The sequence below is a fragment of the Argiope bruennichi genome, chromosome 6 (genome assembly GCF_947563725.1).
Source record: "Argiope bruennichi chromosome 6, qqArgBrue1.1, whole genome shotgun sequence".
Lineage (NCBI taxonomy): Eukaryota > Metazoa > Arthropoda > Arachnida > Araneae > Araneidae > Argiope > Argiope bruennichi.
Window position 1 is genome coordinate 110,255,456 of NC_079156.1, and position 27,674 is coordinate 110,283,129.

The following is a 27,674-nucleotide window of genomic DNA, read 5'->3' on the forward strand; positions in this document are numbered from 1 at the left end:
TGCTAATTGTCTACATGCAGTTCCACTTAATTTTATTCTAAAAACCCGTTGATAATAAATACAATGTTGTTATTATAAATACAATAATATATTAATATACAATAATATGGAATATTGTATTAATAATTCATATTATTAATACAATAATATGGAATGTTGATAATAAATACAACCCGTTGATAAAATATCACGTATGAAAGAAAAAAAAGTTGACGTTACTTTGGGGAGTTAAGTTATATAGTTTTTACATTTGAATGTGATAGGTGATGAAGTTCAGTATGTTACTTGAAGAGATATTTTCAATTGTCGAGTTCCCTATAAAGGTGTGATTTATCTGATATCTATATTACATATAGCTTTTTTTTTTTAAATAAATATACCATATTATGTATACCACTGGATTTTTTTTTATTTATTTTTTTCGTAACCTATGACTAATTTACTATAATAAACGATTTTTTTTAATTCAAAACAAATAATCATGGGTTAAATGTAGAGATTAGAACTTAAAATTAAGGAGGCGGTTCTGTTTAATGTTAAAATTATGAAAACTATCTTTAGTGATATTTTGTAAAATAACTTTATAGTTACAAAAAAGAATAAAAGCTAGTAAAAATATTGACATTAATCTGTTAAATAAAGTTTTAAGCAGATTTCTTAAAATCCAATTTATGCTGTATTTAATAATCACTTTTGTGTTTTAATAGGACTGAACACAGCCCTGGTGCCTATGTATCTTTCTGAAATTTCTCCTGTTACGCTTCGAGGAGGTCTCGGTAAGTGCTTTCACTTCACTTCTTATCTGCCATTCTTTCAATTTTTAATGATGCGAATGGATGAAGGCTAAGCCATTAACAGACCAAACGCATCCATCGCAATCAATCATCGTCGACTTGATAAGTTTTAGGCTCTCCGCGTGGCATCACTGATTAATCTCGGTAAGAATAAGGAATTAATATTTAATGAGGATGTCAGCTAAGCAATCTCAATTGTTTAGGATGGAGTTAATTGACAATGGACCCTCTTCTGGATTGGAGAGCTTTGTTTGGTATTGGAAGATATATAATTATAGACTAAACCTCTGATTTGAAGGGAATGCATATCTAGCGGGACTATTTAATCCACCCACCCCCTCAAACTTCCTATCTACTGATTTATAGGTAACAGTATGAACATTCAAGAAAACTGATATTTCTTCATACATTTTATTAACTAGCTGCCTTCGGCGACCATTTAGATACAAATATTGTTACGTTAACTGAAATAATGGCTGCATTTAATATCAATTAATTATCTTGTGTTTAGTAATAGTAATGATTATTTCAGAAAAGTTTTTTTCAATAAATTGATTGTATTGCAGCTATAGACTTTATATTATTAGTCTTACACCTGCTCTGTTTATTGTGTGCATAAAGGTTTCTAGAAGAGTTGATTCCCACGGCATCATTGATCCCATCACAAATGTAACTGTTCGGATAATCTATTTTTTAGCACCAAAACTACCAGGCCACTTAAAATGAGTGTTTAATCTCTGTTAGAATCTATGCCTATGTAGATATAGGGTAGAATCTATGCCTATGTCAACCTCTGGTAGAATCTATGCTTATGTCAACCTCTGGTAGAATCTATGCTTATGTCAACCTCTGGTAGAATCTATGCTTATGTCAACCTCTCGTAGAATCTATGCTTATGTCAACCTCTCGTAGAATCTATGCTTATGTCAACCTCTCGTAGAATCTATGCTTATGTCAACCTCTGGTAGAATCTATGCTTATGTCAACCTCTGGTAGAATCTATGCTTATGTCAACCTCTGGTAGAATCTATGCTTATGTCAACCTCTGGTAGAATCTATGCTTATGTTATTATGTAATCTTATATAGAATATGTGCTTATGTAAATCTTTGGTAGAATCTAATCTTATGTCAACCTCTGATAGAATCTATGCTTATGTCGACGTCTGGTAGAATCTATGGCTATGCCTATCTCTGGTAGAACTTATGTCTATGTCGATCTCCGGTAGTTCTAGTTTTAATTACATGTTGTTGTTTTTTTTTCATGATATTACGATTTTGCTTTCTTATTCCATATATAAACTTCATAGCTATTAAATAGAATATTTTTTCCTTAGATTTCAATAAGGAAGAAATGCATACGATTAAATATCCGATAAAGCAATGAATCGGTTTTATCCTTACATATGTTTTAGATTCTTCGTTCCTTCATAAAATAATTTTTGTCCCTTTTATGTTTTCTTTATTCTTGTTTTTTTATCTCATATTTTTTTTTAATTTTATTTCCTCCTATCCTTGATGTTCTAATTTGAATCAACTAAATTCTCTACCGGCTAACCCGCTCAGTTAAACTAGATCGAATAACTAACTAGACAACTAAATGATCAGTTTATTGCAATAATACATTTAATTAATCTTTATTTTCTGTGATGCAATACATGGCACTGAATCGTTTCAGTAACTAATTTCACAAATGGAAGACATCAGCATTTTGTTTTGAAAATGGAGTGACCACCAAATTTTTACCGAGGTACACCTAATCACCCATCACTGGAAAAATTCTTGCCTTTCAGTTTTTTTTGTCATACAAACACCCTATTTATTCAGATGTTCAAAAGGAGCTCTCCATATACATGCCGTCGCATGCATAATTCAAAAATTTTGGACAGGTTTTTTCAAAATCACAGACCTATCTTTTTCCTTTCGATATATTCTCAATGATTGAAAATTGGATTCGCGTTTCGAAATTCCACCAACGGAAATTTTAATCTTTCTTTTTTTCTTTGACTTTTTTTTTATTTGTACCCTTTTCTGCTTACCGCCGTCAAAGTGGATTAATTATAGCTGTTAAACAAGGCGATGGGAACTATCCCTTTTTTATATATAAATCTTATTTCATTATTCTTTTCCAAAAAGTTTCCGTAATATAATGTTTAAAAAAACCCAGTGGATCAACCATGTTCTTTTTTTCCTCTCCTCTACCGAAAAACTGTAACAAACTCGCCCAAGAGGAGATGAAAAAGGTACAAAAAAGTTAAAGAACAAAACCTTAACTATTTTTTTCTTTTAAGGTTTGGTGGGTACTACAAATAACTTTTAAATGAAAAAAGGGGGAGGTTCTTTACTCTCAGAATTAAATTACAAGAAGAAAGGGGAAAAAATTGAAAAGAAAATCACTGTCTCCTGGCAAGAAGTAAAAAGGAAGGGTTCAGAGGAAAATTTAATTCTTTCCCTGCGCCAGAGCTTTAAATTCTTTCCCAATTTGTATGCAAGGAATTAAACTTTCCAAGGGCTGGCGGCTGCAGGGTGTACTCTTGGCCTTGAAGAAGAAAAGGGGCGAAATTACGCGATGTTTCTACATTTTTGCATTCGCGCCCCAGTGTTCACGGCAAGGGCTGCGGTGGAAGAGTATTTAATCGACCTATTCATTATTCTTTCCGTGGTAGGGCATTAGGGCGGTGGGTTCTTATGCATGATACCCCAAATGGGCTCCGAAGCACCAAGAGTCTTAGTTCAAATCTCCGTTTAATTTCGGTTTGAGTCGACCTATTAAGGATGTGCTTTGTTGGTGAAGATGTTTTACTGGGAATTTAAATTTTCGGGTAAGGTTTGAATAAATTTTGCGTGTAGTGGCACGTTTCTTTACGATATGTCATATTTGCGTGTGTGGTTTTCTGTTTGCATTAGTTGGATTCTGAGACATGAAACAGCGATGAACATGCTTTACGTTTTGTATTTTCATAATTGCATGTTTAAATAAACGAATAAGCGTGGTGATATTTTTCCTTTCTTGTATATGTAGTGTAATGACTTGATCCTGTCCAATAAAGGGTAACGATTATAGACAATTTTCTTTATTTACAGCCTTATTTACATAAAAAAACAACTTTCTCATCTAGGTTAAATAAATGTACTATTTATATCGCAGTTGAAAATTAAATAAGAATAGTTCCTCGAATACTTTCGGAGAAAACAACTTCACAAGAACAGCTAAAAGGCTGTTGGCGTCTCAGGTTACTACAGGGATTGCTCTAGGAATCCACCGCATTTCCTTCGGGTGGAGTTTTACTCAGAAGTCCGATTCACACGAAGCTTCTCTGACCTTTCCTCACGACCAATCACTCTCCTTTTTTTCTTCCGAAAAATCTCGCATTTTATTTTTCTCTCAAACTCCACCTGTCATGTCCCCATTGGTACACTTGGGCTCCCTGATACACAATCAACGTTCAGATCAAATCTAAATGGTCTCCGGTCGTACCGTGGGAATGTCCGTTGATGATAAACCCTCCACAATGGAAAAAATGAAGATTTATATCAAGAGGGTTTGACACTCTCCCCTGTCGAAGACACGATTTATTTCCCTGGAAAACTCACGTGTGGTTCCTTATCTGGACTCACACTCATTGGCCAGATGACCGTACTTAAAAGGAGGGTCCCCCATTTGGCAATCTGGAGGCACTTAACATGTGGGAGTTTTACACCGTTGATTATACAGATGCCAATTATCGAGTGTGGGAAAAGGGAATGTCACAGTGGTCGCCAGGGTTTCAGGGTGATTAAGCTGAATCTTTACAGTAGTATAGATTAAGTATAGTAATTGTCAAAACATACAAACTCGATATTTTGGCGAATATCTAATTTTTAGACCTCTCTGTGTTCGAAAAACGTATTTCTGGAAAATGTCCGTCTGTCTGTGACAAAAATAACTCAAAACTGCTTTGAGCTAAACGGATGAAATGCAGTCTTTATACCAAATTTGTAGATTTCTATCAAATTTAGAGCAAAATCTGGTCAGAGCAGTCTGTCTGCACGGCTGTTCGGATATAAGTTAACAAACACGATAACTACAAAACGAAGAGATAAAATTTAACACATGCATTTAGCATCTATAATGTAGTGCATCTATCAAATTTAGAGCCAAATCTAATGAGTTGTGAAGCGTCTGTACGTCTTATATTCAGAAACATATTAACTGAAAAACGCAATGAGTTAAGTATATAAATGGGCATGGGATTTGGTGACTACAAGTGTAAATTTTTGTTTCAATCGATCGGATAAAGTGTGTCTAAAATACTGATTCGACTTCTGAATGTTAATAACCACATGCCAGGACTTAACTCGCCAAAGATGACACGGCATATTCAATAAAAATGCTGAATTCACGCCAAAAATTAATATACCGTTGCCATTATACGCCAATTCCCTGTAAGGCGTAGTTTGGAGTAATACCTTTATTAGAGAGTGCGCGAAAAAGTTTTAGAGGACAACTCCCGCTGGTTTATATAAGGAGAAGGATAGCTGGATGTAAAGGAGAAACATTTGCAATATACGTATTTTGAAACATAGCTGATTTTATTGAATTTGATGGTAAAATTCTTAAGTCTTTTTATAAAATATTTGTCACATTGTAAATAAGAATGTTTGCATTGGAAACTACAGAATCGAGTCAACCTCGCATTGAAGATTAAATTAAATTCTATAGAGGTCACATCAGTGTATCCTAAATAACTAAAATATTATTTGATTCCTTATTGCATAACTGCACTAAATAACTATCTCACGTTTTCTGTATCGTTGTATTCTAAAGCTATTCAGAAATTAAAACGCAAAATCAGAATAATAAACAATATTTGATGTACAGCTAATGGTGATCCTCAACATATAACGCTTTTAAAATCTAGAATTTGAATGACTATTCTTCGGATTCGGTAGGAGATAAAGACAATGTATGAAACTCTTCATCTCTTCTAATAATAAAAGAGAAAGTGTGTGTTGGCAAAGTACGGACCAACAGACAGTCGACCCTCAGTTGAGTTTGGTTCAAAATTTAATATGTGTCTACATTCTAGATGTTAAATCTGTGTACCGAATCTCATCTATCTAGCTTTATTTGTTTTGTAGTTATAGTGTTAACTTATATACAGGAGATGAATTTCCTCTGAACAGATTTTATTCAAAATTTGATAGAAATCTGCAAATTTGGTGTCAAAACCGCATACCATATTTCATTCTTTTAGCTCAAAGCGTTTTTGAATTATCTTTGTCTTAGACAGACACACGGACATTTTCCAAAAATGTGTTTTTTGAAGTCAGAAAGGTCTAAAACGAGGGGATACGTCAAAACCTCGAGTTCGAATCTTTTGAAGATTACTGTTCTTTCTCTACACTGCGTATACAAGAAAGTAATAAAAGGAATTATTAAAATAAAGCAGAAATGTATGCCTGTTAAAGTTAATGGTTTTTCTATAACATACCAACCACTTAGAAAAATTGAAAATATAATTGTCAAATAAACAGAACTGTTATTTATAAATCAAAATATTTTTATGTTAAAATTGCCTAAACATTTTACTTGATTAAATCTTTCTCCTAATCTGATCATCTCTTAGCAAATTAAATACTTTTCCACTGCAGGTCAGCAAGTTAGATGTAGAAAACCAGCAAATAGAAAAATTTCCTATTTTCAATATTATAAAGCATTGCTTATTCGACACATTAACCCTTTAAAGGGACAATTTTTTTTAGTCATATTATGTTAAAATATTTTTAGGCTTGAAATTAGAATAAGAAAAGGGATTCATTTATCTTTTTAGATATATTTAATTTGATTCATTAATTAATTTGGTTAATTTAAGTAACAAATCAAGACACGTCATTTTGTGTGAGATAAAGAACTGAAGCATTTGTTTCTGTCTTTCTAAAAAAAATTGTCCGAACTTATGCCAACCTACATAATTTCATACAAAGATTGATAAATTTGGTTGGAAGCATACTTCCCAGGCCCTAGTAAGTGTTAAAATGAAAAACCATATTTTAAAATTTGGCACTCACATAATTATTGCTTTCTTTTTCAAATATCGAAAAAACGTTTCGTGAAAATGTATTATAAATTTCATTTTTTCAAATTGGAAATACTCTAGCATTGTCAAAGAAAACCTATCATCAAACAGAAACAACTTTTTTTTATTTGATTTGATTTAATTAAATCCATTTTACCGTTCAACTTTTATAAGAATTCTACACAATTTCAGAAACTATTTACCGCCATTTCTTCCCAGGTAGTCATTCAATGTAAATTATTCACATTCCTTTTACAGAAAATGGGAACTTTACAATTCAACCCAATCACTCCATTTTTCAAATAAATCTAAACTTAAACGAATTATTTGCGCATATTCTTTCTCATGCATTAGAAAAATCTATCTGAAATGGCCCCCCCAAAAAAATATCAAAACCGTCATCAGGCAAATATTCTTCCCCCTTTTTATGTCTTTTGGAAAAGAATTTCGAGGATGTCTGTGATTTAAGGGGCCCCATCTCCGATGCATGAAGTTCTGCCTTTTCTTTGATAACTTTCTTCCCCACTTTTTTTTAAATGTAAGCCGATCATTTTTTATCGTTACTCTTCCTCCACCCCTCACTTTCCCACTTGCCATCTAATGGCGTCTCTGGCAAAGTGAATGCCACCACTGGAAACGTAATATTGACGACCAGAATGCGGAAATAGAAAAGAAGGGTAGGAGAAAGACGTCATTTTTATTTCATGGGGTCTGTGTGGGTAACTCGAAATGAAGACTGTATCAGGAGAAAAAAAAAATGTTTTTTTTCTTCGAGTGTATAAAAATTTTTTGCACACAAACACGATCTATAAGGAAAGGATTTTTAACGAAAGGCGAGGTTTTGATTCGAGGAATAGAGCAAGCATATCGTGTTTTTTTTTTTTTTTTTTTTTTTTTTTTTTCTTTTTCAGGAACGAGTTGTGTAACTTCTGATGGTTCTCAATAATATTTATAATCTTTCTGTATTTTATTATATCAATTTTGATCGTTAATGTTGAAAATGTAAGTGCGATGAAAGTTTATGCTCCTATTTTAACCCTACGCTGATCGTATAACCATTTGTCTACATTTTCTTTTCTTTTATAAGCTTCACGTAACTGTTCCAAAGGGTGACAATGAGTGTTTGGAAATCATTTTTAAAATGCTTTTTTGATAAATAGTCACAGAAAAGACCGATATATGACAATATTGGTACTAGAATTAGATTTAAATTGGAAATTTGGATAAATACGAAGTTATTTTTTTACCGTTAAAAATATAATCAAAATATTTTGATTTTTACGTTATGAAATATATATTGATAAAAAATGGACTTTTATTTTTATTGCGGATTTGTTATAATGTGATTTTTGGCCCTGGGATTTGTTTAATTTATATCTTAAATATTTAGTACATTTTAATTTTTTTTTTTTAATTTCACGAAAAAAAAATTTTAATTTAAAAAAATAACTTTTTCTACTGTTTAGAACTATTTAAAACAAATATGTAGGAAATAAAGTAAAAATATCATACATTCTAGGGTTAAAAGTTTGTACTCAATTTTTTTGTAACTTCTATTTGTTTTTATATTTTAATTTCTGTATTTTGATTTTGCTGATGAATTTTTGGAAAAGATTTCAGATAACAGAAGATTAATCAATCTTTGTCTCTTAAATTTGAATTTCAGACTTCCATTATTTAATATTGACGTAAAATCTGTAGTAGTAGCGTACAGATTTCTAAACAGAAAATATATTTCTTGAAAAATTAAAAAGGATATTTACCCAACAATACATGACTTTTTATTTTTTAATAAAAGAAATATATGCGTTTTGAATAGCAGCGTATAATTTTGGGAAATTATTTTTTAAAAATTTAATTTTTTCGCGAATTTTTTTTTAAATTAAAATTTGCGAAATAATTCTATTATAAATTAAATAATTTCCCAAGACACAAATCACATTATAAAAATTCTGTAATAAAAATAAAAGTCAAATTTTACTTATACATTTTTTACAATGCGGGGAAAAATGTATTGATAGTATTTTTAATGATAGAATTATTTATACAACCATCCTGATACTTTTTCAATTTAAATCTAATTTTATTACCAATTTTGCCATATATATATATATATATATATCAAAAAGCATTTAAAAAGGGATTTTCAAAGAACTCACTGTTGCCCTTTGGAACAATTATGTGAAACTTGTAAATGGAAAACGAAGAACTACACAATGCATTATAGGGTTAATATATTGAAGAAGTCAGCAAATTAAATGTAACATAAAATAAACATTTTATAATAATAATGGCATATTTTGTAATAACATATCCCTTTGTATTCAGAAAAGTAATTCGATGGATAATTATTCACCTAATACAAAGATTTGTTTATTGGTCTGAAAAATAAACATGCATAACTGTTTTAAGTCGAATTTCTTTCAAAAATTAATCTACATCTTCTTACCATTCTGTAGACGTTTTTAACAATCAAAATTGAAGAATAAATCGATAAAACGTCAAAATGATGCATCGTCTTGAATGGTGCGTGAGAGGCATCATCCGAATGCAAAGGGTTAAGGCTCATAAAGGTTTTGGAATAACATATTTAAGTTGAAAATTTTCTAAATCGCCAAATAAAAAAGGATGTAAATTTCTATATAAAATCAATACGTTTTTGTATGTCCCGAATTCAATCAGATCCATTCTAAATTTTATATCCTTATTCGAATTCTTTCATTTCATTTCCAAATAGTCAAACAATGAAAATCGTTTGCATTTTTATGCAAATTTGAAACTTTACTATTCTATTTAGCCTGTTTTTCACTAAGCCTAAATTAAAATGAATTATTTCTGCACATCATTTCTCATTTACCTTCCCCCCCCCCAAAAAAAACCCGTCCGAAACGGGGGGGGGGGAATGTAGATATCGAACGCATCATCAGGTAAATATTCCCTCCCACTTTTTTACCTTGGAAGAGTTTGGAGGGGGGGGGATATGTATGATTTAGGGTGCCTCATCTTCGATGCATGAAGTTGTACCTTTTTTTAGATTATTTTCTTTTTTACTTCTTTTTAAATGTAAGCCGATCATTTTTTATCGTTACCTCTCCCTTCCCTGTCATCTAATGGTTTCTGTGGCAAAGTGGATATCACTGCTGGAAACATAATATTGACGACCAGAATGCAGAAATGGAAAAGTAGCGTAAAGAAAAAAAGATGCCATTTTTATTTTATCCGAGAGTATGCGGATAACATGAAATAAAGACCCGTAAAAGAAGAAGAAAAAAATAAACGTTTATTTCTTTAAAGAAGGATAAAAGTCTTTTATACAACTACGATCTACGTAGGATAGGGTTTGAGAGAAATAGTGGAGATTCGGTTCGTGGAATAAGTTGAAGCGTGATTTTTTGTATTTTCAGATTGAGTTGTGTAGCATGAATGGCCGCAACATTCATGATTTTTGAAAGCGTTTTCTGTATTTTATTCGTTTGAATTCGATCTTTAGAGACGATGTTGAGAAAGAAATTTTTATGGGAGTTTTGTACTGCTAATTTGCTATAAAATATGAAAGCGTTTACTATAAAATATGTGTATGCGTTTGTGTGAGTAGATATAATTTTATATGACCGCACTAAAAACCACTGCACTTTTAAAATTAATTCCCTCTAACTACCAACGAAAAAAAATACTTATATAGATTTCATATGAGCAAAGAAAGTCTTATTAGTATTTAATGATAAAAATAATAATAATAAGATCAGATTGCTCATAGCTCAAGTCAATAATATTTGATGATATTAGAATAATGAAGTTCCAATTTTCACTACAGGAATAACCATATTCTAGAAAAGCAAAATTTGAGAACCGAGAAGGCTAATTTTAGATGATTTTTAGGTAGATTTCTATAGGAAGACTATTCATTACAATGGTTCTCATGACAAGACTTCGGTAAAATTTCTTCAATTCTTTCCCGATCATGGTGAATATATATACAGGGTGTTTATAAAGTCCCGGACCCATTTTGATGCTTAATAACTCATAAAATAATAAAGATAGATTTAAATTAATAACATAAATGGTTAAATAGACTCAAAAAGTTTCATGACCCTTTTCAATGAACTTCCACGTGTGCCCCCTTCGTCGCACGGAGAATATCAAGTCGATAGTCAATTTCACGCCAGGTAGCGACAAGCATGTCGGCATCCACAGAGCCATTTGCGCACTTTATGGCGATTAACAATGCCAGAAACATGAAAGGATGCTTCATCGGAGAACATTATGCTCTTCAGAAAATCAGCTGCATCTTCTATCCTCCTTAGCATATCTGTTGCAAAGGCCATCCTCCTAGGCCTATCGTTCGGTTCCAAAACTTGAACAATTTGAACTTTGTATGCATGCAGTCTTAATTTTTTCTTAATAACCTTGTACACCGTCGAAATTGGCATATCCAATTCTGTTGCCGCTGATCTCACAGATATTCTAGGATTGTGTAAAAATGTCTCTCTGACATGCTCAGCATCAAAATCACTTGTGCAAGGACGTCTGGAACGTTTCTTATCTTCGATACTTCCAATTTCTAGAAAATTCTTTTTCCACCGCAAGATGCTGTTTTTGGATGGAGGATCTTTTTGGTAAATTCTTCTGAAATTTCTCTGTGCTTGCCCTATCGATTTCATTTCTATGAACCACCATAAAATCTGTGCTTTCTCTTGTGGTGTATGCATTCTCCTTAATATCCGCTCGAATAAAACATCACATACAAAAGTACTACATAGAACAAACACATCAAAAGTAAACATGACATTGCAGTAGTTGACAAAAACAAAAGAGAGAAAAATGCAATTAATAAGCAGACAATATTTAGAAAAGTACAGATATTTAGACTGGAAAATGAAATTATCTGAAATTAACCACACGCGCAGACGATATTTACAAAAGTAAAAATATTCAAACCTGAAAAGGAAAATATATGAGTTATTCCATCAATAAATGTCATAAGTGTGTTTATATCTTTATTATTTTATGAGTTATTAAACATCAAAATGGGTCCGGGACTTTATAAACACCCCGTATATATATATAATATCCGCTCCGAGTGAAGGGACAAGAAATTCTTGACCTAAACAAATTCTTCTAAAAGATCCCTATGTTTCTCTTGTCTAAATCGGCGCTTGCAGAGAAATCCCTATCAAAATCTCATGGTATATAAAACCAGGTACAATTAATTTCCCCCTCTTTTTACGCTAATCTGCTCATGCATCGCTCAGTGAGCGGACGCAAGTTCGCTCGCGCCTCTTGTAAACAAATCGTGTCACCCGGAAGAAAATAAAACGAAGTTAAAATTTCAAAGTGTATTCAAGTGTTCAATATATATGTAAGCATTATTTTATGTGAAGCAGAATGCAGTTTGAAGACAGTGAAGATACTTTTAATTTCGTGACGTCGTTTTATTTCATTTTGAAGAAGCAGGCATATGTACAAGCGATGAGCACACAGAACGACACAGAGAAGGAATGAGGAAAAAGCTCTTGGTCATTTTATCCCTGGTATTATATAACCTATGATTTTGATAGGGAAAATATTTCTTTGCAGTGCTAATATATTACGAGATTTCTATAGGGATTTTCGTTACACGCGTGAACAAGGTAGGGGAAACACAGGGAGGTTTTAAAAAAAGAATTTGTCTCGTCAGCGGTATTTTGTCACTTCACACGGAGTGTGGGAAAGTTAGGCTTTTAGCCGATTCAGCAATTTTACATAGCTTCTCTTGAATTAATGAAGTAGAGACAGTGGAATTGGATCAAGAAATAAGAGAATGTTTTAGAATAAAGTTATTATGGGCTAAATTAAGATAAAACCTTGGAAATTAATTAAATTGAAATTAAAGTTTAAAATATCATTACATATATATATATAAGGAGAATTTTTGAAGCAGTGTCGTGGCTGAAGTCAGAGAAGACACTTTGAATTTTTAACTTTGTTTTATTTCCATCCCGGGAGGCATGATTTTTTTGTACAAGCCGAAACGACGAGCCACAACGCAGAATGACACAAAACGAAATGAGGAAAAGCTAGCAAAAATGTTATCCCTTTGAATATGTACTGTGAGATTTTAATAGGGATTTCCTACATGCTTCGACCACAGGTAAGGGAATCATAGGGATCTCTTAGAAGAATTTGTTTAAGTCAGCAATATTTTATCCCTTCACTCGGAGTGTGGGAACTTGTTGGCTTTTAGTCGATTCAGCAATTTTAGAGCTCGTGTTGAACTAATTAAATAGAAAAAGGGGAATGGGATCAGGAAATAAGAGAATATTTTAGAAATGAAGTTAAAAAGTGCTGATTTGAGCGAAAAATTTAGGAAATTAATTAAGTTTAACTTAGATTTTAAAATATCATACACACACACATGCACATATATAAAGCTTTGCTCATGTTATCTTGTGAACAGGTTAACTAGAATAATTTTGTTTGGATTTTAACTGGCTTGGAATATGTTGTTATAAATGCAAAAAAATTCGGACGAGTTCGTAAATGGCCCATTTTGCTCAAAGAAGGTGGAAATGGTAACGGGTCAAAATTTTCATTTCGCTACAACTTTCTTAATACTGAAGATAGAAAAATAAATTCTACTAGCCAAATGAGTGCCTCATTGAGACAAACAAATTTTGTATTTAAAGTTTTTTGATAACTCGATATCTTGGAAGTTAGGGGTTGAAACGTGATTTTCAAGTCTTAATCTGAAACTGTTTCTAACGTCACCAATTTACGTTGCCATATAGCAACTTAGATGTAAAGAAAATCTACCTTTGCTTTCCAGCTGGCCGAGAGGAATTTTTTTTAATTGTAAAAGAATGCTGTAAAAAACAGATTTAAAAATTCGTATTATTTATTTATAAATAAAAAAATAATAATTCAGAAAATTTTGTTCCAATTTTGGGACATATCGAATAATTAAAACAAAAATTGAAACTACCCTAATAGACTATCTATGGTTATTGCAATGATATGTATTCGTGTCTGAACGAATCTACGTTCATAACAAAAGTAATACCATCATGCTCAATCCAACTTCGTAGATGAAAGCTGTCTAAATAATTCGTTTTCATCGATTTTCATCATGCTGAGAGTGCATCCTTTTTCGAGATATTTATTCTATGCAAAATATGACGAACTAATTTTTTTTCTTTCCTCCGACATCCATTTAAGAAGATATTTTGAAAATTTAATAAGACAAAGCTTTTAATTTTTTTCTACCCACTTACTTTAATTAAACTGCACAATCTGGTATTTTTCCAGGTTTATTTTAAGCACATCTGCGAAATACTTTGGGTATAAATGGATAATTTTGTATATAAGTGTGAGGCATTTAGGGCTAAATGATGTCTATAATTAGTTTTAATGAAGACAATGGGTCGATTATCGGGCATTTTCATCTTTTACATAAGCAATTCTTGCAATGACATCAAATTATCTTTTTTTATTTTTTGAGCTTCTACAAGAACAATTAATCTGTTATCATTAAGTGACTGCAATTATCTCAGACATTAAGTGAATGACACGAAAATGGTTATCGTGTTAAATACAATCCTAAATTAAAACTCGGTAAGTTTATGAAAAAGTATATTTATAGTCGAAGATTGATAGAATGTTGGGAAATTTATGTCGTATCAACGCTGAAAATTGAATAGTTCTTAAATTATTATGATATATTTAAACAAGAGATAAATTTAAGCAATAATCGATATTCTGGGCAACAAAATTTTGAATTTAATACGAAGTTTGGCTTTACAGACTTCTATTCTTAACTCAAAAACACTTATTATTACTAGTCAGGGGAATTGTTTTCATGACATTGAATGAGAGGAGTAGGGATGAAATGGGTAAAGTCCTTCTATATATATAAAACCCTAACGTAAGTAGCACAGGAATCCTTCTGATTATTTACTGTCGAATGGAAAATCTCTTACGAATGCTTCAAACTGCTTCTTTCAACTGACATATTATGTACGTCTTGCCTTATGACTTTCATATAATACATATACCACATTCATTCAATTTCCTGCAGTTTTCTGTTATCTTATAATATTATCCGCTTACTCTTTTCGTTAAGCAATGAATGTCCTTTTAAATTTTAAAACTGAACGTAAATTGGTATGATTTGAATGATTTGCTTTACAGTTATTTACTTGCAGTTATTTCGTTTAGTGATATTTCTTATTATGCTTGGCAAAATAATTATGCATGCTATAAAATGTATCTTAGTTACAAATAGTTTTTTCTCCATAAGAAACGCACAAAATCTGTGATGCATACATTAAACTATTTTCTTCTGTGTAACTATGTATAAAGCCTGTAATAATATGTTTTGTCCGTAATATTGTTACCAATATGCAATGCTGCTTCCCAGCAAAGTTAGTTCCATCACTGGAAAGATAGTTTTACGATCAGCTCTATTGGATGCTGATTGACCCCCGGGCTTCACGACAAATTTGGCGACTTTGGCACGAAAAAAATGGATGATACTAGAATCTCCAAGAATTTTGGCAGTAGAACCAATAGGAACTGAGATATGCTTTATTGTTCAAGAACCTTCTCTCCCCCGTTTTAGAAATTATAATAGGTCGGCAGTCCAAACCGAAAACAGTCGTGTATTTGGTATAAATTCGTAAGCAACTAATCAACAGCGAATTAGTTGGATCAGCGAAAGGCGAGCGCTGAGTGGAGCTCCATTGGTGAATTGAGCTGTGTGCCGAATCTTGGAGTTTATTATAGAAAAAGTATGGAGACGTGTATGTAATAGCCAGGCGTATAGTAGTAAGGCAGGGTTGGATACCACTAAAGCGAGGAGATAATGGAGAATTGCAGGCGTTTGGAGAAGCAAGGGGAAATAGTTACGTAGATTCCCTCCTCCTGCTGAGTTCTTTCTGGCAGCTTTGTGAGCTGTAGTTGTTGTTTACTACTGGTTATTACTTGTGGGCTGCTATTTGTTCTAAGTGTGCTGCTGCGTATTGCTTGTGCATGTCTCGGCTGTATTTTGTCATTTGTGTATTCGTGCTAAATAAACGTCGTCACTGTTGTATACCATACACCCATTCCAAAGCGAACCCGTCGTCGGATTTTAGATGAATTTTATTTGTCTCTAATAATATGTAAATGAAAAACATGTTATGACGGCCCTTTTTTATGCTCAATTTTTTATCGCAGAATGCCCTGTGATATATTATTAACTGCTAACAGATTTAACATGTGTATTTCCAAATATAATCAGAGAGAGTGTTTACCTGTGACACTCTCGAATGTTTATACGATATACAGCGTTTTGCTTTTAGCTTCATTATGTAATGAAGTCAATTAAATGCACAATTTAAATCTATCCCTTTTAATTGAATGGGTCTGAAAATCGATACAAATTTCGTTTTTGTTGTATCAAGACCAAGTACCATTCCCTTTTCTCCTAGCATTTATGGATTATCGTGTTCACCTACCGAAGAATAGACAAACAAACACATTCAAATCCTTGATAAATCAGCCGAAAAATTTGAAACAAAATTCTGATCAGACTCTACAAATCCCGATCATAAAATCATTTGTCCAGTTAGTTGCATTTTAGAATTTATCATATTCACATGGGCAAACAGACAGATTTATCTTCGTTTAATTTCGCCCAAGATTTGATACCTAAAGTTTTAGTCTACAAACCATGTCAAACTTCATTAACCTAAAATGTTTTTTTTTATTATTGTTTTCACTGACGAACATAATTCCAAAAAAGAATTTTTCGAACTCAGAGTTATCTGAAACTTTGAAATTCAATTAATTCTGGCGGTCAAATTTTATAGATATTTGCAATATTTTCTTTCTGCTTATTGTGTTTACAAGAGCGAAAAATATTTAAATTACAACATTTAAAAATTCATACTTGATTCAGCAGGTGCAAAGAAGACCTTCTGTCTTTTAATATCTTTTGTTTTCTCCCTAATTTGTACCAAATTATACAATTTGTTATAAGCCTACAACCTTATTTGGTCCAAACCCAATTCGTCTTTGATTATTTCTTATCAAATTTTCTCTTTTAGTAACGTGAGGTGTACTCTACTTCGAAAAAAAAACCTAGATATCTGGGTTATATCAGCCATACTATTCAGCATATTTATGCAAAGAAAAAAAAAACTTTATTTACCCTTTTTCTTTTTTTTCGTTGAGATGTACCATTTCGTCGTCTCGTATTTCAATTAAAGAAGGTGGAGGTTTCTTAAGTCTAATGAAAAACTTCTTTGAAGTGTTCCTCAAACAGACACGGTAGTGTGTTTGTGGGTTGTTGGCAAACACGAGGTGATCCTTCCGGGGAGAGCACGCGGCTATTTTTTATGCGTCCTCAAATTTGTTCAACTTTTTCTGCTCAAGAAAAAAAAAAGCTAGTTTTTCAGGAGATTTCCATGCTTAGTTTGCTAAATTTGTTTTTTGATTACACTTTCATCAATGTATTTAGAAGTCAGTCTTGCTTCTCTATCCTGTTGGAAAAGACACAAATAAAATTGCTTTGACAGCTGTTTTTCAAGTCATTCATTATCTATAAGAAGTTTTGAATAAAATTTGAGTGTTAAAGTAAATGCGCTGATAAAACCAGCGGGAGTGGTCTCTTCTAAATTTTCTCGCATATTCTCTAATAAACTTGTTATGCCAGAGAACACCTTTCAATAGCATCGGCACAAAATAGTCGTATAACTTCAGTATATAATATTAACTTTTAGCGTGAATTACTAAATGGATCGTGGTATCTTTGGCGAGATATTTGGCGATTAACCCTGGCATGCAGTTAATAGTATCCGAAAATCGAATTTGTATTTTAGGCGCGTTTTTCCCAACAGATTGAAATAAACAGTTGACTCAGAACTACACTTGTAATCGCAAATCCCATACCAAATTTGATTTATTTAAATCAATGCGTTTTTGAAATATCGCGTTTGCATGTTTCTGAAAATACAGACCGACAGACAGTTACGCCGTAATTGGATTTGGCTCAAAATTCGAAAGATATCTAGACTGTAGATGCTAATTCTGAGTGTACAATGAGTGTTCTGAGTGTAGATGCTAATTCTGAGTGTACAATGAGTGTTCTCAGTGTAGATGCTAATTCTGAGTGTACAATGAGTGTTCTCAGTGTAGATGCTAATTCTGAGTGTACAATGAGTGTTCTCAGTGTAGATGCTAATTCTGAGTGTACAATGAGTGTTCTCAGTGTAGATGCTAATTCTGAGTGTACAATGAGTGTTCTCAGTGTAGATGCTAATTCTGAGTGTACAATGAGTGTTCTCAGTGTAGATGCTAATTCTGAGTGTACAATGAGTGTTCTCAGTGTAGATGCTAATTCTGAGTGTACGATGAGTGTTCTCAGTGTAGATGCTAATTCTGAGTGTACGATGAGTGTTCTGAGTGTAGATGCTAATTCTGAGTGTACGATGAGTGTTCTGAGTGTAGATGCTAATTCTGAGTGTACGATGAGTGTTCTCAGTGTAGATGCTAATTCTGAGTGTACGATGAGTGTTCTCAGTGTAGATGCTAATTCTGAGTGTACGATGAGTGTTCTGAGTGTAGATGCTAATTCTGAGTGTACAATGAGTGTTCTGAGAGTAGATGCTAATTCTGAGTGTACAATGAGTGCTCTGAAAGTAGATACTAATTCTGAGTGAGTTCTACAATGTGTAAATCTCTTCACATTGTAGTTATCGTGTTACCTTATATTCGTACAGACGAACTTCCTCTAAATTGATTTTACTCAACATTTTAGAGAAATCTAAATTTGGTGTTAAGATCGTATACCTAATTTCTACCGTCTAGCTCAAAGCGATTTAAAGTTATCTTTCTCACAAGCAGACAGACGGACATTTTCCGAAAACATGTTTTTCGAATTCAAGGAGCTCTAAAACGTGGAGATTTATAAAAACCTTGAGTTTGAATTTTTTGACGATTACTATATTTTCGCTACATTACGTATATGAGAAAGTAATAAAATGAGTTGCAGAAATTCAGTAAAGATGTCGTGTGATTTAATACGGCTAAAAATAGTCTTGCATTGAAATCAAAATTGGTGAAGTTTAGAATTGGTGGCCCAAAAGATTTTCCATGGATTTGTAAATTTGAAACCAAACAATCCACTAGACTGTCAACAAGGAAATGCATTGTCGAGATGTATCTATCTCTAACAATTTAAGATAAGTCAGAAAATTAGAACCATGTTTCTAAGACTAGGATAGGCGTTTGTTTATTTGACAGTAATGCGTTGATGTTTTTTATTTTTAAAATAGACAGTTAGATTCTTCATCCATGCGGTCGTATAATTATGTGTAAAAAAGTATGAAGGATAAAAAAATAATAATAAAAACTTTATAATAAATGTTTACTATTTTGACGTCGTAGATATCTACTGTTATCCCAGCTAATTACAGGATACCAATATTTCTTTTTAGAGAAATGTTCACTAAGTCAGTTACTGATTGTTCAATGTCATGATGGTTGATATAATTTGATGTTCTCTGTAAGAGCACTATTACATTTGTTTCAACGACATGTTTAAAAATTGCTGGCAATCTCTTTATAAGCGTAAAATTTCATTCTTAACCGTTAAAAATATTTTTATACGCATGGCAAAACTCTTTCTATAATTTAGATATGGCCTATTTACATATTTCAAGCATAGAAATAGCAAGACTTCGAAATATTGTTCTCACCAGAAAACTATTTGATACGAATTTTTATCAAAATTTATTTTCAAATCATTTCTACCAGCAGCTCTTATGCTATACCATGCCTTTTATATATGTATATTACTGAAACGATTATTATTACATTATTAATGTATTGGAATCATTGTTTCTGTGCAACTATTCATTAGTTTACAATGATCTATTATAATACAGTGCTGACGCCATTTCATACCTAATAGCTTTAGAGCATCGCCGAAATAATATTATTAATTTAGCAAATCAAACAATATATGGTAATGAATTTCCAATATGAGTTAATTGCAATGCTTGCTTAATGTTTATCTTTAGTTTTATTAAATTTTCATAGGTAATTATAAAATAAATTACGGATATTTAGACTATTTTATTGGACACTAAAATCTCACAATATTGTTGCTGTATGGCATTCCCAAAAACTGGGATAACAACACCTATCGAGCAAGGCTCATTTTAATTTATTGTCTGTCAATGTCCCACGGGAGGTGACCTCGTAATTGTGGATGGAAAGCTTCCGGCAGGGCGGTTGGTTCTCACCACCCTTGTGGATGTACGAAAATTTGTGAGTCTGGACCCCTCCCATCGATGACGGGACTTACTTCCTTGGGGAAAGGTTGTACCGTGGCCGGTGATGGTCCTTAGGACTCAACCACAGTTCCCTCCAATGCGGTCATTCAAGTTTTTTTTCGTGTACCTTCCGGTGGGTCGGCGTAGCCATTTTATGGTCTGACAATTATATTGAAAAACTGTATTCATTTCCTGTGTTAGAAATATAAAGTATATTATTCATCGGATATTTTGTTTTTAAAAAGTTTTCAATCCTTGAAAAAATACGATGAAAATTCATCACGTAGTATCAATGAAACGCTCACGAATCTATTTGGTCACTTGTGCTTGGTCTTTGCTGGAGAAGCTTGTATAAACTGAATTGAAACAAGTAATTGCTGAAAAATCTCATGATTTTTTAATATTAATGCTAAAAATTCTGCAGATATAAAGGCCCAATGGTAAAATTTTGGTTTCGAGATTGAGAAATGTACCCTTGACAATGGATTCACACTTAATCCATTGTCAAGGGTCAAATGTCTTTACTTTCATATTATATTGTAATTCAAAGAGAGGGAGAATGGATCAAATTTCATCACATCATCCACGAGATCCGCTTCAAAACAACGCTCAGATTTAATTCCTTTTTAAAAAATCCATGAAAGGGGTCCCCCCGAAACGTTCTCGAATCCATCCCCTTTCCCCCGCATAAAATTGTTAATCTTGGACAAAACAGAGGATGTCAGTTTATTGTCGCACTTAAGAGATATGTACTCTGTAGAATATTAAGGAAAACCGATACTTGCGTATTAATTGCATGCCAGTGGCGAACAATAATTGAGACGGATCAATTTTTGGCTTGAATCTAGCATTTTTATTAAATCTAAAGCGATTTTTTATGATTAACCCAGGTACCAGATAACTGAATATATATTTTCGGTACCATTTTGCCGACCGATGAAAACAAAAACTTATCACAGACCTGCAATTATAGTCACTAGATTACATATCAAATTTCATTTATTTAAGTCATTGTGTTTTTGAGTTAACCCTTTTAGATTAATAAGAAAATACAGATAGATGGTAACTCCTTAACTGATTGGGTTTTAAAACTGATACCGATCAAACATTAGAAGATAAATCTGTTTTTGTTTAGTAATAATCTTGTATATGGACAAGCAGAAAAACTTCTCTGAATATATTTCGTTCAAAATTTGATAGAAATTAAAAAATTTCGTTTAAAGTTAATATATGAAATTTCAACTAACTATCTCAAAGCAGTTTTGAATTATCTTTTTCACGGATAGATATTATTCCAAAAATGTACTTTTCGGTATAAGGAGATTCCTCAAAATCTAAAATTCTAATTTCTTTGGCGACTACAACACTTCCTCTATACTTCGTATACGACAAAGTAATCAGTAGAAGTAGTCTCTCCAACACTTTCTCCCATGCCCACTGATTGCCAAGATGTAGCCAAATTTGGCTGTTGGCGCCATTAAACCCTAGTATCCAATCCAATCCATACCCTCTGATACATTTGTCATGCCAGAAAAAGCGTTACATGGTATCGGCGTACAATAGTTACGAAATATTAACCTTTTGGCGTGTATTTAGAATTTTTACTGAATCTGCCGTATCACCCTTGGTGAGTTATTTGGCGATTCATCCCTGGCATGCGGTTAATAGTGTCCGAAAACCGAATTTGGGTTTTAGGCAAATTTTCCCCAATGGACTGAAACAAAATTAGACACAAAACCGCACTTGTAGTCACAAAATCCCAAACCAAATCTTATATATGTAAGTTTTGTATATTAAGTATATTTATGCTACGTATAAGAGAAAATAAAAATGCTGAGAATTGTTAAACTCTTGTACCATTATTGCTTATCTCATTACTTACATTTGGCATCATTTAATATCAATATTTCCGCTTTTTTTTTTAGTATTAAACTTGGCTAGGCATTCTGTCTTGTTAAAAAGGGCCATTCATTATTTCATGACACCGGAAATTTCATTTTAAATAATTTTAAACGCAGTGGCTTTGGTAGCATCTTTTAATTTATCTCGATTGTATTACCAAATTCGGGAAATCAAACCAACTTCATTCCAAACACATAGAAGACATCCCCTCCTCCCAACAGAGACGTTAAATCTTTCGATTTCCTCTGGTCACGCCTATTGCATGACCATACTTACTCCTGACAGTTTAAGTGCAGCACCGGCTAACTAAAAGACTGTTCCTGCGCCGTCACAAACATGAAGGATCGGTTGCATTGGACGTGGCACTGGAATTTAAATATTCATGTCGCGTTTTTCCGGTGCCACGTGGAGTATCCAGGAAGCGTGCAACATAATTTTTCCTGGAAAATAACCCGTGACGTTATTTTTGCGCTCACTTTTGCCTTTTTTGTTTTCTTTAGTAGTTTGAAAGAAGTCTTTTGGTGGGTTTTTTTATTCTTTAGAAAAGAATAATAGATCTTTTTATGTTGCATTGTTGAACAATCCTATGTTTTTGAAATCTGGTCAGTAAAAATAAATAATTAATGAAAATAACATGACTGTTATTTTAAATTCCTCGTATATGAAGCATTGAGAAAATAATTGTGATCATCAAAAATTTTTATCTTGATATTTTGAAGATTTCCCACGTTTCAAACTTTCTTAAGTCCTAAAAATATAATTTTAGAATTATGTCTGTATGTCTATAAATAGAAGGAAATACAAGAACTGTGCACGGGTTCAATTTGTTATGAGGTCTCTCTACTTCACATCTGTATCAAACTTTGAAGGATATTCATTCAAAGAAAATCTTTTTGTCCAGTTGTTAAAGTACAGTTAAATTCGATTACTACAAAATGTAAAAAAACTACATTGATAAAATTTAACATGCAGGTATTGCATTTAAAATGTAAATTCTTATCAACGTTCGAATATGCAAAATATTAATATTTGGTGAATTTGAATTTTTCATAACTTTCTTTATTTCGTAACTATCGTTCAAGAATTTATTCTCTGTCATTCTGTATTTTCGTAAACATTAAATTATGGTGAACAAATCGAATATTTTAGATTTCTGTTCTTAACATTTAGTAATTCACATCTTTTTACAAAATAATAATAATTTTTAATGTTAAAACGTATTTTAGTTGTTATTGAATTTACCAATAAAGTTTTGAGATTAACAAAGCTATATAATCTCTGTTACATTTAATGAAATTATATAAAAAAAATTCTTACGGCTACTGAAAACTTTTTTGTCATTTGAAATATCAATATAAGCAATTAATACGCAAATTTGAGTTGAAAACTGAACTTAAAAAATACTGAACGAAAAAGTATCTAATGGGATGGAAATCAAAGTAAAATAATGACGAAAAAATTCCGGAAATGCGCTCATCATTTCACGTCTCACTCCTTAGCGAGAAAGAATTGTCGAAAAGTGTTAGTCTCGGGATACTGAAACGCACAATAGGCATGTAAATACAACAATTCATAAATGCAATGACTTAAATCACTGAAATTTGATAAATGATCTTGTGACTACAAATGTAATTCCTTGTTGAATTTTGTAATTGCAATAATTCATAAACGCAATGACTTAAATCACTAAATATTGATAAATGATCTTAAGACTACAAATGTAATTCCTTGTTGAATTTTGTTTCTAGTGAGCTGGAACGAAGAATCCAAAATACATTTTCGTGTAATAGATTCAGTAAAGGTGGGTTCACACGAGGCCAACAGTTGCGCACAATTGTTGTCTCTCTGCTGTTGTCCCTGTATTGTCCCCGTTTGAACAGTTGAGACAACGTCGATGGGACAATGGCTAATGGTTGTCCCGACGGAACAACTATTTGCCATTATCCGGTTCAGTCACATGATTTTCCTGAAGTAGGCGTGATCTTCTATTGCGCTCAATAGTTGGCTTCGTATGAACCCACCTTAAAGTGCTAGATTCGACGCAAAGATCTATATTTCGTCACCAATGACATGTAAAGCATGCGCAGCATTATCAATGTCTACAATTTTATGATAAGAAAGAAAGGTAATGCATATATTACAGAGCATGCGAGAAAATTTTGGAAATATCTACCGCTGGCTAATTTATAATTTTTTTCTGTTTAGTGGTTTTTCTGGCTTTTTTATGTGCGTTCATTTTCTTTTTGAAAACAAATTGCATGTTTTATAAATCGTGTTTAACCACATTTATAAAATTAAATTTTATGTTCACGTATTTAATTATTTTTAATATATTTATTTTGCATTTTTCATGTATTATATTCTAACATATAGCTAGTAGCGTACATTTCTTTTTACTATCATTATTTAATATGTCTTATTTTTGTTTCCCCATTAAATTCCCCGTCTACTTGGATACACGAATTAAGCCAATAATTATATCAAGAAAATTTTCACGGAATCTAATATTCTTATATATATAATAAAAGCTTTGAATTCGCTCGTTTTTTGTGATGAAATTTTTATTCGGGTAGATTTTTAAAGCATTTTATATATGTTAACACAATCATTCATTCTTTTTATTTTCTCGTAACACGAATTCGAGATTTTGACGAATCTACATTTCAGACTCCCCGACTCCGAAAAATCAATTTGTGATGTAATTACAACAAACGTGTAGATTTCTATCAAATTTTGAAAGGGAAATTTATTCCAAAGAAGTTTGTCAGCCAGGATGTCCGAATATAAGTTAACAGTATAGTTACGAAACAAAGAAAAAAAGATAGATAAAATTCAAATTTGGAACCATATCTGTCATGCGGTTGACCATCTGTCGGTCTTTTCTTTTGCATGCATACAAATAGGATCATTCGAAAACATTATTTAGATGTATGAAATTTGGTTCATAGCTTTAATATCTAATGTATAGATATTCATCAAATTTTGAACCACATTCGTCAAAGAGTTGACCATCTCTCCTTCTGTTTTTCACATGAATGTAAACGTAATAACATAAACATAAAATTTTTATGACCTTGTCAATTTGGTTACATTTTCATGTCAAATTTCGGTTTTAGTCAGTTGGAAAAAAAGACGTCCAAAATGCATACTTAGTTTCCCGGTTCTTGTGTATTAACCACATCCCAGCGATTAATCTACTCATTTCCAAAAAAAGTCGCCAAATATCGCATATTATTGGCGTTTTCATAACCATTGCATGCCAATAACATTCATTTAATAATACACAATTTATTAAGGAGTAAACTAGCAAATTGGGAGGAGACCTGTGGATTAAGTTTGCAATCTCATATTTTATTTACTTTGGAACTTCAAAGAATGTTTTCGATTGGATAAATATCCATTTTAACTCTTGGAACTTATCATTTATTTAAAAAAAATACCTGAATTTTCAAATCAATTAAAACTCTCAAAACAAAAATGAAGGAAAACTCTTTTAAACTTCGCTTCTAAGACCGACTTTTAAGAGATCAAAGCAATCCATTCTTAACTTAAAATGTTGTTTAATTACATAGCAGAGAAAATCCGTTTGCCTTATAATAAATACTTCAATCCGATTATACCCAAGTAATATTTCTAAGTATTTTTTTTAAATCGATATTTTTATACCACTAACAATTTTTTTATCGCTAACTTCACATTTCTAAGTTATACATAACACTTTGAAATGGCATAAATGAGATCTAGAATCTGAAGGAGCATTTCAAAATTATTGAAAAGAAAAAAATCAACAGGCAAGTCAAGACCCACTCATTCGCCGAGCATTAATGCACAGTGATCTAATTTTAGCCATACCTTATTTTTGTTCAAACTCATCCTGCATTTTTATCACTGCCCCACTTATTTCTCCCAACCCCCCACTTATCTTGTCGCATCGCACTCCGAGAAGCTTCTTTAAAGAAAATCCTTTTCAAGAGATCGGCTTGTTAGGCGTGTTCAGATGAATACGTGCTTCACATTAATCGACGTTCCTGGGAACGGGATTCTTGGGATTCTTCTGCTCCTAGACGTATTAATTACCGTCTGCCGTAATTAATGTAGTCTTTTATCCGCCTTTTCAGAATTTGACTGCGAAAAGGGAGAGTATCCTTCCTTTTCAGTCCTATACTTCACTTTTAAGATGCGATGCGCGGATACTAGTGGAGCAATTTGTTTTTCGTTCTTCTAGAGGCAGCGCCATCTGTGAGATGAATGGCAAACGAGTTTTCTTCTTTTATTTCCAACAACGTTGGAGATCTTGATGGAATGTTTTCGGTTTTAAATACTCACTGAAATTTTAAAGATGAAAGTTCGTGATTTAGAGATTTGTCTGAAATATAATGAATTAATTCATAGTTTAAGAGAAATAAAAAAGTAAACCGTATTTAACCCTTTATTTACGGAATTACGTTACCATCCACTTTTTAATTTCCTTTATTTTGGAACCATTAGTTAAGTTTTGGTACAGAATAAACAGAGGAAGAAGAGAAAAAAACTTTTTTTAATTAATCAAAATAATTTAATTAATTGCATTATTTATAAATGATTTTAATGTTATTTTTTAGATATCTACTGCTTTTTATTAGAAAAACATTCTTCGTGTTCTTTCAAATACTGTTCGGAAAGATAGTCATTGTGTAAAAATCAGCTGCATTTAAGCGGTAATTTAAAGTGCCGTAATAAAGGGTTAATTGATTAGGCGTTTATTTATTTATTTTTGTATGCAAAATTCTTGTTTAAACGTTCACGTTCAGGGTTATCTTATCCAACGAGCCAATAGAGTTGTAGCCCAGATCACTTAAAAATTTATTATACTGATTTAAATTTTGAACCCAAAATTTATCTAACATTAGTTTAAACGTGCTAAAAACAAAAATAGGGTTTATAACTAGACAGCCATTGGTAATTTCGTATTAATATATAAGCTGAAAAAGTATTCACATAGGGACAATCAGTAAGAAAATCCTAAACGAATAGTGCAATAGGTAACCGTATGTAATATCCTAACAGTGCATCATATTTAATTCTTTAATCACGATAAATTAAAGAATATAATATGTTGTTTCCTCCTATTTGGGAATGTTTGTTCAAACATAGGCGTTTTGATGAAACGCTTTATAATGCAGAGTTCTCAAATTTATTAAGGAAACACTATTCCCGCCAACGTATCCTGCGGGGGGATGGGGGCATTATCAAAATAATGGTACTCATATTATAAAAATTATAAATTGATAAATATTAAAAATTGATATTGATTAAAAAACTGTATTATCTCAAAGAACTCTTTTTAAGGCATTGGTGTGAAATAACTAGGAAATGTTAACCTTTGTCGTGAATTTAGGATTTTTACTGAATCTATAGTGTGATCACTGGAAAGTTTTTTCACGATTAATCACCGACAAGTAGTAGCATACAAAAATCGAATTTGTGCTATAAACATTTTTTTATTCGCATATTTTCACTATTCGCATTTTTCCAACCCTATTAAAACCAAAATATGATGCAGATCTACAATTCTAGTCACAAAATCACATATCAAATTTGATATATTTAAGTCATTTCGTTTTTATATTATCGTGTTTACATGTAT

General features: G+C 32.2%; 1 protein-coding gene across 1 annotated transcript in view; it reads left to right on the top strand.

The window, feature by feature from the left end:
• Positions 1-27,674, top strand: part of LOC129971169 (glucose transporter type 1-like) — a 162,397-nt gene that overhangs the window by 90,714 nt on the left and 44,009 nt on the right. The window contains exon 5 of the mRNA XM_056084699.1: positions 708-776. Within this exon, the coding sequence (XP_055940674.1) occupies positions 708-776 (69 nt within the window). The remainder of the gene's footprint in view (positions 1-707; positions 777-27,674) is intronic.